Source organism: Lactuca virosa, chromosome 9 (assembly GCF_052849685.1).
Source record: "Lactuca virosa cultivar CGN04683 chromosome 9, Lactuca_virosa_CGN04683_v6, whole genome shotgun sequence".
NCBI lineage: Eukaryota > Viridiplantae > Streptophyta > Magnoliopsida > Asterales > Asteraceae > Lactuca > Lactuca virosa.
This window is the reverse complement of record NC_136434.1, coordinates 193157105-193172488: the sequence shown is the minus strand read 5'-3', so window position 1 is coordinate 193172488 and position 15384 is coordinate 193157105. Positions and strand designations below refer to the sequence as shown.

The window sequence follows — 15384 nt, the reverse complement described above, 5'->3', positions numbered from 1 at the left end:
TGTTGAGAAGCCGAAAACTTGTTTTTGATGACTTAATTATGGTAGCTGGGAAATCTATGAAATAAAGAATGGAACTCGCAATGCTTTTATAGTGAAAATATAGGAACATTAAGACTAATACCATCATAGCGTCATCATTATCATCTTGAGATGCATTCAAATTTTGCTGTTCAATTTCTAGAAGCAAGATACATTCAACTTACGTTGTCTGGTTCTTAATTTCATAAAGGTTGCAACTACTAACCTTATATGTCTATGATCCTTCCATTTCGTATATTTACTTATATACTTTTTCATAACTTCCATACTTAGGATTAATTTTAATAGAACCTTGAATGTTTATTATGCATAGGAATTTTCTACTTATATCAAATTTTTAAGAAAATGAAAAAGTCTTGAAGAACAATATTGACCGTTTCCAAATGAGATCAATATTATAGTTAAAGAATGCTTTATGTATATTTTATTTTTCAATTGATGCATTCCAGGCTTTTCTTGAAACAAAATATTAGCCTACGTGCACTACAAAAATGTGCACAATTATCGAAAACCATTTATGTGTATAGTCCGTTTGATAATGGGTTTTACTGGTTTGTTAGACACATATCAAAATTGGTTAGAAGAAGGTGTACGTGGGCAATATCTGGGTTTTACTGGTTTGTTAGACACATATCAAAATTGGTTAGAAGAAGATGTACGTGGGCAATATCTTGTACACATACATAACAAACACTACAAACTTACTACTTTCACTGACAAATGCACAATACGTACTACAGATTATCATCATAAACTTTATAGCGATGTATTGCACACAAATTTAAGATCCATTTACCAACACAGCGTCTTTACTAGCTGTTTGTAAATTACTTGTATTAATTTGACGTCTAAAATTACAAAAAAAAAAAAAAATCTTAGTTTTCATGAATAAATAAAAGAAAGATAAATTATAACAAAAAATATATTTGGATTTTATAGTATGAATGGAAACAGTAAATATAAGTCCAAAATTTTGCAAAAAAAAGAACCCATAAAACTACACTACTAGGAAAAAGCAAGGTAGGTTGCTAAGTAGCAATGCCTAATCAACGCCGTTTGATCAACCAATGACTGAGATTTAACACCATGTTTCATGTGCCTAATCTCTATGTGTGCTTTCTACTGAAGAATTTGGAAGGAACATCCTACAATAATCCACATCTAATCATATGTCTCTTCTACTAACCTTTTTCTAAAACACACCCCAACCACCAATTTTGATTTATGTGTGGATGTTGGATCAACGATCGCCCTAGATTTCAGCGATGATAGAACACCGAGCAAAGAGGCGAAGATTGAGGAATGGTTAAATTATTAAAGAACTCTAAAAAAATCAGGAAACAATAAATTATTTCATAGTGATTCTCGTCTTCCTTGCTTGATCAGGCGATATGTGCACCCCCTTGTTCGACTCCATTCCCTACGAGTTTTAATGATAGGGGAACTTGTGTCATCTTAATCCATTTGCCATTAGTAACACAAGGTTTTGTTCTTTAATCCATGAAACCTAGATTCGTAATTTTGTATGTTATTGGCTGTTGATATGGATGTAGCTACATGTGTTTAATTTAATTAAGTAGTAGGCAACGTCCACACTTCCACTTTTTGTTTCTAGTGACTGTATTTCTGGCTTATTTGTTCATATGTTTTAGGTTCACACTTGCTAGTTACTAATAAATTTCAAGAGAATCCTTGTATGTGATTTGCTCTCATTTGCCAGTTACCATAGGGCTTCATAATTTCTATTTATTTGCCATGGGTATGGGGAGGTTGTTGCTTTATTTATTCATGTTCAGTTTGAAGACAAATAACGGAAATAAGGGTGGATTAAACCCTAAAAACCTTCTGCATTGAAATGGTGATTGAGGATGGTAATGGTAGGGACGGTGGCGGTTGAGGGAGACCGATGAAGGTAGATGAATGGAATGGGGGTAGGTATGGTGACATAAAGTAGGTTGGGGGGGGGGGGGCGTAGGGTTTGGGTTTATTAGTTATCTTTCTTAACTATAAAAAGTAAAACAAAAAGAGAAAAAAAAACATTTTTAAAAATATACGAAAGTCAGTTTACATAGTTATGTATCGGTCACGCAAGTAAGTGAAACCATAACAACCATACTCGTCAAGTTAAAAACAATAAGCACTGAACTTCTCACTTTTTTAAAGCACATTGTATGATTTAATCTAATACAAATAGGCACATAAGACAAGTAAATGAAGACATGGTTTTTGAAAAAGTCGAGTTCTCTTTTGCAAAATTTGGGTTTAACGAAGGGAAAGGTCATATGACCTTTTATTGTCCTGCTGCCTTCAACTTGATTACCCTCTTCCTCATATTTCTCTACTTTCTCGGTACACTCTTATCTTGAAACACAACAAACCGATTTCGGGGACATTTAGGTTACGATATGGTCTGATAAGGATTCAAAAGGTCGAATTTTACATGGGATGAAAGCGAGATAAGTCTTACCATCGGCCTCGATGAAGGATCTCCTCCCCCATGTGATTTCATGCAAGTAAAAAGAATTTGTCAACTTTGGTCCCTCCTTCCAAGATCTTAGCATTTTAAGTTTTAATATTATAGATTTTAGTTCTTTGCCAAAAATATACATCTTTTTATGTTAGATAATTAATAATAATTATTTTTTAATATTATTTATATATTTATTATAACTCTTAAGGGAAATTCAATAAAATTAAATAAAGGCACGAATGTTATAATATATTGCATTTTCTTATAAACATGGTTGTCGTCCTAAGGTTACTCAAGAACTCATAAATGAGACAATCAGTAGGAATATATGTAGGTGGAAACTATAATCGTGCATGTTGTCTTGTTTGATTTATCTGTCTTTGTTTTAAAGTGTGGAAGTTGTTTGTCCTTTGGAAACCGTGGATGAGAGATGTACACTCGATGATGAGTTGCATCACTATGAGGAAGATGATGGAAGGTATATGAAAGATAAATCAATGATTTAATTTTATTAAGGTTATTTTATTTTATAATTTTTTCGGTTAAGATTTATCTTTATTAGGAATTTTTATGCCCTATATTCATAAAATATTTAGATTTATGTAATCTCCTAATTTAGATGATTTCAATCATAATTATGAGTCATATTAGGGTTTTAGTTTAATTATAAATAGGTTAGCCGCCTTTGACTTTTAGGAGTTGATTTTGATTAATAAAGAATGGTATTTGAAACTCTATTTTCTTTACTTTGTGTTCATGTGGTTGTAATCGGCTATTCAAACCGATCGTCTTATGTCATGAGTAACATATGGTTTTGTTCTTTAATCCATGAAGCTTAGATTTTTCATTTTGTATGTTATTGGGTATTGATATGGATGTAGCTACATGTGTTTAATTTGTTTGAAGTAGTAGACAACATCCATACATTTTCTTTTTCTGTCCGTGACATTGTATTTTTGACATATTTGTTTCTATGTTTGATGCTCTCACTTTCTAGTTACCAATGAATGCCAATAGAAGCTCTTCTGTGGCTTTTTCAAACATAGATTTTTATGTTTTGCTATGTATTCTTCATTTTCTTTTAGTTAACAAAATCTTGAAAGGTTGGTTGGAGACCAAAGCACTTCGTGATTTCTATTTTTAGGCTTGGATCTTGGGAGGTCTTTTCTTTGATTATAGATGGATATGTTGAAGATAGATGATGCAAATAGGTTTGGGTAAAACCCTAACCACCTTCTGGTTGACAAGAGTGGTGGTGGTGGTAGTGGTGGAAGGTGACAGAAGAAGGGAATGGAATGGGAGGTGGGTGGCGTAAAGTGAGGTGGATGGGGTTGGTGAGTATTTAGTTTCATTTTTATTATGACAACTAAAATGAAAGAGTTAAAAGGATAGAAAATTAAATTTGTATAGGTCAAGGTGGTTGGCTGACCGAGTAACTGATTGAAACACCAAGGACCATATTAATCTTTTTGAAAAATTTGATGGTTGAACTTCTAATCTTTCTAAAGCAAGTGGGTTATTTACGTAAATTTGTCTTTGTGATTTCTAAGTCTATTTCTTGCACACTCTTAGGTTTGTCTTTGTGATTTCTAAGTCTATTTCTTGCACAAACTTAGGTTTGTCTTTCTGATTTCTAAGTCTATTTCTTTCACACTCTTACGTAAATTTAACTTTGTCATTTCTAAGTCTATTTCTTGCACACTCTTGGGTTTTGAGTTTATATCTTACTTTTGAAGTAGTTAATTCCACATAAGTAAATCAAAATCACTATGACAGTAGTATATATATTATTCGATTTTAAATATAACAACATAAACATAACAAATATCACAACATTGATAAGAAAATCAACATTTTAGAAGCATGTAAAAGCTAGAATTTCGATTGAATTTGATAGACGACGTTGATGTCAACTTGAAAGGCCTTCGCAAGAATATCTCCAGCGATATCGGGATTTGACCCAAAAACAGCGTTTGCAATGGTAATAACACCTGGATTTTGACTACTCAAAGCTGCAATAGCAACAGCATAGCCATTTCCCACATTTTTCTGGAAGTGAATCAGGCCTTCTGGGAACACGAAAACATCGCCTTTCTGAAGTTCTTTTGTGATGAGTCGGTTTTGAGGGTTGGACGTGACAAATCCGACTAGAATACGGCCTTCCATAACAGTCAAAATTTCAGTGGCCCGAGGGTGTGTATGTGGGGGGTTAATACCCTGTGGTGCGAAGTCAATACGTGCCATTGAGATACCAAGAGTGTTAAGTCCTGGCAACTCTTCTACGGTCACCGGAGTCACAGCAGACCCAACCGCATTCGAGGTATTTCCCATTAGTTGCAGTCCTCTATAAAAGAAATCATCAGGTTGTACAAGCCTCGCCTCTTTACAAACCAAGCCATTCACGAATACTACCAAGAAAAATAAATAAATAAATAAACTATTAATCACAATTAAATATAATATATTTTCAAATCTTGCATGAATGCAGGAGAGTTTCTCTACTTTCAGCAATAAATTCTTACCTCTGCTATTTTGGTCTGCCACACAGAAGTCCTGAAGAGAAATAGGGTCCGAAGCAAACGCAAGGGAGCAACCCGCCACCAAGAGACCAAATAAAAGCAAATGAGACGTCATTGTTGAGAAGCCGAAAACTTGTTTTTGATGACTTAATTATGGTAGCTGGGAAATCTATGAAATAAAGAATGGAACTCGCAATGCTTTTATAGTGAAAATATAGGAACATTAAGACTAATACCATCATAGCGTCATCATTATCATCTTGAGATGCATTCAAATTTTGCTGTTCAATTTCTAGAAGCAAGATACATTCAACTTACGTTGTCTGGTTCTTAATTTCATAAAGGTTGCAACTACTAACCTTATATGTCTATGATCCTTCCATTTCGTATATTTACTTATATACTTTTTCATAACTTCCATACTTAGGATTAATTTTAATAGAACCTTGAATGTTTATTATGCATAGGAATTTTCTACTTATATCAATTTTTTAAGAAAATGAAAAAGTCTTGAAGAACAATATTGACCGTTTCCAAATGAGATCAATATTATAGTTAAAGAATGCTTTATGTATATTTTATTTTTCAATTGATGCATTCCAGGCTTTTCTTGAAACAAAATATTAGCCTACGTGCACTACAAAAATGTGCACAATTATCGAAAACCATTTATGTGTATAGTCCGTTTGATAATGGGTTTTACTGGTTTGTTAGACACATATCAAAATTGGTTAGAAGAAGGTGTACGTGGGCAATATCTTGTACACATACATAACAAACATTACAAACTTACTACTTTCACTGACAAATGCACAATACGTACTACAGATTATCATCATAAACTTTATAGCGATGTATTGCACACAAATTTAAGATCCATTTACCAACACAACGTCTTTACTAGCTGTTTGTAAATTATTTGTATTAATTTGACGTCTAAAATTACACAAAAAAAATCTTAATTTTCCTGAATAAATAAAAGAAAGATAAATTATAACAAAAAATATATTTGGATTTTATAGTATGAATGGAAACAGTAAATATAAGTCCAAAATTTTGCAAAAAAAAAAGAACCCATAAAACTAAACTACTAGGAAAAAGCAAGGTAGGTTGCTAAATAGCAATGCCTAATCAACGCGGTTTGATCAACCAATGGTTGAGATTTAAAACCATGTTTCATGTGCCTAATCTCTATGTGTGCTTTCTAGTGAAGAATTTGGAATTAAGGAACATCCTACAATAATCTACATCTAATCATATGTCTCTTCCACTAACATTTTTCTAAAACACACCCCAACCACCAATTTTGATTTATGTGTGGATGTTGGATCAACGATCGCCCTAGATTTCAGCAATGATAGAACACCGAGCAAAGAGGCAAAGATTGAGGAATGGTTAAATTATTAAAGAACTCTAAAAAAATCAGGACACAATAAATTATTTCATAGTGATTTTCGTCTTCCTTGCTTGATCAGGCGATATGTGCACCCCCTTGTTCGACTCCATTCCCTACGCGTTTTAATGACCGGGGAACTTGTGTCATCTTAATACATTTGCTATTAGTAACACAAGGTTTTGTTCTTTAATCCATGAAACCTAGATTCGTAATTTTGTATGTTATTGGCTGTTAATATGGATGTAGCTACATGTGTTTAATTTAATTAAGTAGTAGGCAACGTCCACACTTCCACTTTTTGTTTCTAGTGACATTGTATTTTTGGCTTATTTGTTCATATGTTTTAGGTTCACACTTGCTAGTTACTAATAAATTTCAAGAGAATCCTTGTATGTGTTTTGCTCTCATTTGCTAGTTACCATAGGGCTTCATAATTTCTATTTATTTGCCATGCGTATGGGGAGGTTGTTGCTTTATTTATTCATGTTCAGTTTGAAGACAAATAATAGAAATAAGGGTGGATTAAACCCTAAAAACCTTCTGCATTGAAATGGTGATTGAGGATGGTAATGGTAGGGACGGTGGCAGTTGAGGGAGACCGATGAAGGTAGATGAATGGAATGGGGGTAGGTATGGTGACATAAAGTAGGTTGGGGGGGCGTAGGGTTTGGGTTTATTAGTTATCTTTCTTAACTATAAAAAGTAAAACAAAAAGAGAAAAAAAAACATTTTTAAAAATATACGAAAGTCAGTTTACATAGTTATGTATCGGTCACGCAAGTAAGTGAAACCATAACAACCATACTCGTCAAGTTAAAAACAATAAGCACTGAACTTCTCACTTTTTTAAAGCACATTGTATGATTTAATCTAATACAAATAGGCACATAAGACAAGTAAATGAAGACATGGTTTTTGAAAAAATCGAGTTCTCTTTTGCAAAATTTGGGTTTAACGAAGGGAAAGGTCATATGACCTTTTATTGTCCTGCTGCCTTCAACTTGATTACCCTCTTCCTCATATTTCTCTACTTTCTCGGTACACTCTTATCTTGAAACACAACAAACCGATTTCGGGGACATTTAGGTTACGATATGGTCTGATAAGGATTCAAAAGGTCGAGTTTTACATGGGATGAAAGCGAGATAAGTCTTACCATCGGCCTCGATGAAGGATCTCCTCCCCCATGTGATTTCATGCAAGTAAAAAGAATTTGTCAACTTTGGTCCCTCCTTCCAAGATCTTAGCATTTTAAGTTTTAATATTATAGATTTTAGTTCTTTGCCAAAAATATACATCTTTTTATGTTAGATAATTAATAATAATTATTTTTTAATATTATTTATATATTTATTATAACTCTTAAGGGAAATTCAATAAAATTAAATAAAGGCATGAATGTTATAATATATTGCATTTTCTTATAAACATGGTTGTCCTCCTAAGGTTACTCAAGAACTCATAAATGAGACAATCAGTAGGAATATATGTAGGTGGAAACTATAATCGTGCATGTTGTCTTGTTTGATTTATCCGTCTTTGTTTTAAAGTGTGGAAGTTGTTTGTCCTTTGGAAACCGTGGATGAGAGATGTACACTCGATGATGAGTTGCATCATTATGAGGAAGATGATGGAAGGTATATGAAAGATAAATCCATGATTTAATTTTATTAAGGTTATTTTATTTTATAATTTTTTCGGTTAAGATTTATCTTTATTAGGAATTTTTATGCCCTATATTCATAAAATATTTAGATTTATGTAATCTCCTAATTTAGATGATTTCAATCATAATTATGAGTCATATTAGGGTTTTAGTTTAATTATAAATAGGTTAGCCGCCTTTGACTTTTAGGAGTTGATTTTGATTAATAAAGAATGGTATTTGAAACTCTATTTTCTTTACTTTGTGTTCATGTGGTTGTAATCGGCTATTCAAACCGATCGTCTTATGTCATGAGTAACATATGGTTTTGTTCTTTAATCCATGAAACTTAGATTTTTCATTTTGTATGTTATTGGGTATTGATATGGATGTAGCTACATGTGTTTAATTTGTTTGAAGTAGTAGACAACATCCATACATTTTCTTTTTCTGTCCGTGACATTGTATTTTTGACATATTTGTTTCTATGTTTGATGCTCTCACTTTCTAGTTACCAATGAATGCCAATAGAAGCTCTTCTGTGGCTTTTTCAAACATAGATTTTTATGTTTTGCTATGTATTCTTCATTTTCTTTTAGTTAACAAAATCTTGAAAGGCTGGTTGGAGACCAAAGCACTTCGTGATTTCTATTTTTAGGCTTGGATCTTGGGAGGTCTTTTCTTTGATTATAGATGGATATGTTGAAGATAGATGTGTGATATAAACCTGACCACACACAAAGTCAGAAACATCTTCCTTGTTTCATGGTAGGCGTGACTTTAGTTTTCCCTATGTTTGAAAATAAGCCATACATTTGGTAGAATAATAAATTTGGTTGCAGCTATCCATGACTTTTACCAAGTAGTTAGGATTTTTTAAGCTTATATAAGAAGCCGAATCGTAGGCTTGAAGTAAAAGAATATATCCCATATTGTAATTTGTCTTTCAAATATTTTATCAACAATAGCCTTTTGGCAACATCTCCATACACGTCCAATTTATTTAGATAACATCTGAAACCCATATTTGTTCACAAAACTTTAGCTTTCTTGCATACAAATTATTTTATAAATTCCAACAAGTGGTATCAGAGCGAGGTTAGTGTATGCCAAAATATATGCCAAGAATGACAACTCTCGAAGGTGAAGGTGTTCAAAAAACCGAGAAGAGCAGCAGTGTTACGTTCCACTATCCGATGCTTACAAAGCTAAATTACTCGGTGTGGGCTATAAAGATGCGTGTGAATTTGCAAGCACAAGGAGTGTGGGATGCAATTCAAAAAGACGACGTGGATGAACGAAAAGATCGGATGGCTCTTGCGGCTATCTATCAAGCGATTCCGGAGGACGTGCTACTTATGTTAGCTGAGAAGGACACGGCTAAAGAAGCATGGGAGACGCTGAAGATGATGCACATGGGCGCCGATCGAGTAAAGGAGGCTAAAATTCAAACCTTGAGAAGCGATTTCGAGGTTATCCGAATGAAAGACGGTGAATCGGTGGATGATTTTTTCATAAGTTTGAATACCATTGTAACCGGTATTCGATCTCTGGGCGAAAAAATAGAGGAGATTACGGTGGTGAAGAAGTTCCTTCGAGTCGTCCCATTACGATTTATGCAAATCGTAACATCTATCGAACAATTTGGTGACTTAAAAAACATGACTGTGGAAGAGGTTGTGGGTCGCTTAAAAACCCATGAAGAGAGGCTTCGGGGTTATGGTGAACAAGGAGACGGACCTTCCTTGTTGCTTACTCATGTCGAGTGGGCAGCACGATCCAAGAAGACCGACGAGGGGAGCTCGTCAAACACCTCAAAGGAGAGAGGTGGTCATGGTGGCCGAGGCCGAGGGAGAGGCCGCGGACGAGGGCGTGGCCGAGGAGGTGGCCGTGGATGCAATGCAAACCAAAATAACTATAAAAAAAGATAAAAGCAAAGTAAAATGCTTTCGGTGTGAAAAGTTTGGTCATTATGCATCAGAGTGCCCTGAAAAGAACCAAGGTGAGGAGGCGAACCTCACACAAGCCAATGACGACCAACCCATCTTGATGATGGCAATCTCACAAGAATATGTACCCGGAAAGGTGTCGCTAAACGAGAAGATTTGTGTCAATCTTCTTGCCTCGGGGGAGAGTCGAGTGGAACCCGAGGTGTGGTATCTCGACAACGGTGCTAGCAACCATATGACGGGAGACCGCTCAAAGTTTCATGAGTTAGATGGAAATGTGACGGGTCACGTGAGATTTGGCGACGGTTCTACTGTTGCTATTTTTGGAAAAGGCTCGATTGTATTCGATTGCAAAAATAGCGACCAACGACTTTTAAATGAAGTATACTACATCCCAAGTCTAAAAAGTAACATTATTAGTCTTGGTCAAATGACGGAAGAAGGAAGTCGAGTCATTATGGACGGGTCGGATTTGACGGTATACGATAGAAATAAGATTCTACTTTTAAAAGTTCAAAGATCCGCAAACAGGTTATACAAAACTCCTTTGAAAACCGGTAGACCAACATGTCATTTAGCCACGAAGGATGAGCCGGCTTGGATATGGCATTCTAGACTCGGTCATGTTAACTTTCCCGCGTTGAAGAAGTTGTCCGAAAAGAATATGGCAACTGGAGTTCCAAGGATTGAACATCCAAATCAAGTGTGTGAAGGGTGTGTTCTTGCAAAACAAAGCCGAATCTCTTTCCCAAACCAAGTAGTTTTTCGAGCTCAAAAACCACTTCAACTTGTTCATGCGGACTTATGTGGTCCGATCACACCCACTTCTATTGGAGGAAGCAAGTATTTTCTTCTTTTAGTCGACGATTATAGTCGGTGGATGTGGGTTTATACGTTATCCGGGAAGTTTGAAGCCTTTGGTGTTTTCAAACGTTTCAAGTTGATGGTCGAAAAAAGTTCGGGTTATGAATTGAAGACACTACGCACAGATCGAGGGGGAGAGTTTACGTCAAAAGAATTCTCATTATTTTGTGAAGAAAATGGAGTAAAAAGACATCTTACGACACCATATTCGCCTCAACAAAATGGTGTTGTAGAAAGGCGAAATCGTACGGTTATGGATATGGCAAGAAGTCTTCTTAAAGGAAGAAATGTACCCGGAGAGTTTTGGGGAGAAGCCGTTAGACATGCGGTTTATCTTCTAAATCGCTTACCTACAAAAGCGCTCACCGACATCACGCCGTATGAAGCATGGTTTGACAAAAAACCAAACCTTGAACATTTGAAGGTTTTTGGTTGTGTTGTCTTTGCCAAAAGTGTAGGAGGTCATTTGAAGAAACTTGAAGACCGAAGCAAAAAGATGGTGTATTTTGGAGTAGAAGATGGAACTAAAGGGTGTCGATTATTTGATCCGGAGAGTCGGAAATTGCGGGTTAGTCGTGATGTTGTTTTTGACGAAAACGAAGGATGGAATTGGTACAAAAACAAGGAAGAGGAAGAGACGACTGCTAAAACATTCACAATAATCGAGTTGGACGGTGACGAAGTCAACCCGATGAATCCGGACATCCCCGAAGTCGATCTGGAAAATCCGGACAACCCCCATATCGAACCTGTCCAGCCCGTAACAGCCCCAAGTTCTCCTACTACAGCCCCGATTTCTCCAACTTTGACCGACACGGATATCCCTCCAAACTGGGTTGGGCCAAAAGGACTCCGTTCGCTTGCCGATATCTATAATGATTCCGAAAATGTGATCCTAGAACCCGGAGAATTGTTAATGATTGCAGCGGATCAACCCTTGAATTTTGAAGAGGCGGTTACCTATAAACCATGGCGGGAGGCCATGCAAACAGAGTTGGATGCGATCGTTAAAAACAAGACGTGACAACTCACCGACTTGCCACCGGGTCAGAAAGTGATAGGATTAAAGTGGGTCTTTAAAGTGAAAAAAGACAATCTTGGAAATGTGGTAAAACACAAAGCTCGACTTGTCGCAAAAGGTTACGTACAAAAGCAAGGAATTGATTTTGATGAAGTTTTTGCACCGGTAGCACGACTTGACACGATAAGGCTCTTTCTTGCCTTAGCAGCTCAACATGGGTGGGTTGTCCACCATTTAGATGTCAAGTCGGCTTTCCTTAATGGTGATCTTGAAGAGGAGGTCTATGTAAGTCAACCGGAAGGATTCGTTGACAAAGTACATAGTCACAAGGTGCTAAAACTCTCAAAAGCTCTTTATGGTTTACGACAAGCCCCTCGAGCATGGAACATTCGCTTGGATAAAAGCCTAAAAGGACTTGGTTTTTCGAAATGTTCACAAGACACGGCGGTGTACAAAAGGAACTCAAAAGGAAAAACTCTTTTAGTTGGTGTCTATGTTGACGATTTGATTGTTACCGGATCAAACAACGAAGACATTATCGAATTCAAGGACCAAATGAAAAAAGAATTCGAAATGAGTGACTTGGGTTTACTTTCTTACTACCTTGGAATAGAAGTGGCACAAAAGAAGTGGGGAATTTCTTTACGACAAACGGATTACGCAAAGAAGATTTTGGATCAATTTGGGTTACTAGATTGCAACCCTGCAAGTTCACCGATCGAACCAAAGTTGAAAGTCAAGAAAGACGAAGACGGTGAAAAAATTGACCCGACCGAATATAGACGAGTAGTGGGATGTTTGAGGTACTTGACGCATACTCGACCAGATTTGTCGTACGCGGTTGGAATTGCAAGTCGTTTCATGGAGCAACCCACCACTTTGCATTTCCAAGTAGTAAAACACATTTTACGATATGTCAAAGGAACCATTGATTACGGACTCAACTATAGAAAGGTTCGTGAAGTTGAAGACTTGGTTGGGTTTAGCGATAGTGATCATGGTGGTGACAAAGTTAGTGGAAAAAGCACAAGCGGGATGATTTTCTACCTAGGAAGAAATGCGGTGACATGGCAATCTCAAAAACAAAGGACCGTTGCTTTGTCAACATGCGAAGCCGAGTTCATGGCAGCCACGGTAGCGGCATGTCAAGCCATTTGGCTTGGTAATCTCGTGAAGGAGCTTACAGGTGATCATGTTATGCCTATCACGTTGTATGTTGACAACAAGTCAGCAATTGAGTTGATGAAGAATCCTGTGTTTCATGGTAGAAGCAAACACATTGACATTCGCTATCACTTCATAAGAGAATGTGTCGAGGAAGGGAAAGTTGTAGTGGAACATGTCGACTCAAAGGATCAGCGAGCAGACATCTTTACAAAGGCCTTGACACAAGTGAAGCACGGCGAAATGCGAAATATGATCGGTGTGACAGATATTGAACTTGGTCCGGTTTAAGAGGGAGAATGTGATATAAACCTGACCACACACAAAGTCAGAAACATCTTCCTTGTTTCACGGTAGGCGTGACTTTAGTTTTCCCTATGTTTGAAAATAAGCCATACATTTGGTAGAATAATAAATTTGGTTGCAGCTATCCATGACTTTTACCAAGTAGTTAGGATTTTTTAAGCTTATATAAGAAGCCGAATCGTAGGCTTGAAGTAAAAGAATATATCCCATATTGTAATTTGTCTTTCAAATATTTTATCAACAATAGCCTTTTGGCAACATCTCCATGCACGTCCAATTTATTTAGATAACATCTGAAACCCATATTTGTTCACAAAACTTTAGCTTTCTTGCATACAAATTATTTTATAAATTCCAACAAGATGATGCAAATAGGTTTGGGTAAAACCCTAACCACCTTCTGGTTGACAACAGTGGTGGTGGCTGTGATGGTGGAAGGTGACAGAAGAAGGGAATGGAATGGGAGGTGGGTGGCGTAAAGTGAGGTGGATGGGGTTGGTGATTATTTAGTTTCATTTTTATTATGACAACTAAAATAAAAGAGTTAAAAGGATAGAAAATTAAATTTATATAGGTCAAGGTGGTTGGCTGACCTAGTAACTGATTTATCTTTCTTTTATTTGACGTCTTACCATCGGCCTCGATGAAGGATCTCCTCCCCCATGTGATTTCATGCAAGTAAAAAGAATTTGTCAACTTTGGTCCCTCCTTCCAAGATCTTAGCATTTTAAGTTTTAATATTATAGAGTCATATTAGGGTTTTAGTTGATTTCAATCATAATTATGAGTCATATTAGGGTTTTAGTTTAATTATAAACAGGTTAGCCGCCTTTGACTTTTAGGAGTTGATTTTGATTAATAAAGAATGGTATTTGAAACTCTATTTTCTTTACTTTGTGTTCATGTGGTTGTAATCGGCTATTCAAACCGATCGTCTTATGTCATGAGTAACATATGGTTTTGTTCTTTAATCCATGAAACTTAGATTTTTCATTTTGTATGTTATTGGGTACTGATATGGATGTAGCTACATGTGTTTAATTTGTTTGAAGTAGTAGACAACATCCATACATTTTCTTTTTCTGTCCGTGACATTGTATTTTTGACATATTTGTTTCGATGTTTGATGCTCTCACTTTCTAGTTACCAATGAATGCCAATAGAAGCTCTTCTGTGGCTTTTTCAAACATAGATTTTTATGTTTTGCTATGTATACTTCATTTTCTTTTAGTTAACAAAATCTTGAAAGGTTGGTTGGAGACCAAAGCACTTCGTGATTTCTATTTTTAGGCTTGGATCTTGGGAGGTCTTTTCTTTGATTATAGATGGATATGTTGAAGATAGATGATGCAAATAGGTTTGGGTAAAACCCTAACCACCTTCTGGTTGACAACGGTGGTGGTGGTGGAAGGTGACAGAAGAAGGGAATGGAATGGGAGGTGGGTGGCGTAAAGTGAGGTGGATGGGGTTGGTGATTATTTAGTTTCATTTTTATTATGACAACTAAAATAAAAGAGTTAAAAGGATAAAAAATTAAATTTGTATAGGTCAAGGTGGTTGACTGACCTAGTAACTGATCGAAACACCAAGGACCATATTAATCTTTTTGAAAAATTTGATGGTTGAACTTCTAGTCTTTCTAAAGCAAGTGGGTTATTTACGTAAATTTGTCTTTGTGATTTCTAAGTCTATTTCTTGCACACTCTTAGGTTTGTCTTTGTGATTTCTAAGTCTATTTCTTGCACAAACTTAGGTTTGTCTTTCTGATTTCTAAGTCTATTTCTTGCACACACTTACGTAAATTTAACTTTGTCATTTCTAAGTCTATTTCTTGCACACTCTTGGGTTTTGATAGTTTATATCTTACTTTTGAAGTAGTTAATTCCACATAAGTAAATCAAAATCACTATGACAGTAGTATATATACTATTCGATTTTAAATATAACAACATAAACATAACAAATATCACAACATTGATAAGAAAATCAACATTTTAGAAGCATGTAAAAG

General features: G+C 35.8%; 1 protein-coding gene across 1 annotated transcript; it reads right to left on the bottom strand.

Moving 5' to 3' along the window:
* Window positions 1-4381: 4381 nt before the first annotated feature.
* LOC145140152 (putative germin-like protein 2-1) lies at window positions 4382-5143 on the bottom strand. The gene is made up of 2 exons (XM_079073741.1): window positions 5032-5143; window positions 4382-4917 (listed from the first exon to the last, which is right to left on the bottom strand). The coding sequence occupies exons 1-2, from the start codon at window positions 5141-5143 to the stop codon at window positions 4382-4384; spliced, it is 648 nt and encodes a 215-aa protein (XP_078929867.1).
* Between the last annotated feature and the right edge of the window lie 10241 nt (window positions 5144-15384).

Excerpts from the sequence above, each read along its gene's own strand:
- LOC145140152 (XM_079073741.1), bottom strand. The coding sequence starts at position 5,143 with ATGACGTCTCATTTGCTTTTATTTGGTCTCTTGGTGGCGGGTTGCTCC. Across the intron at positions 4,918-5,031 it reads GGCAGACCAAAATAGCAGAG|TATTCGTGAATGGCTTGGTT; the intron begins GTAAGAATTTAT and ends TTTTCTTGGTAG.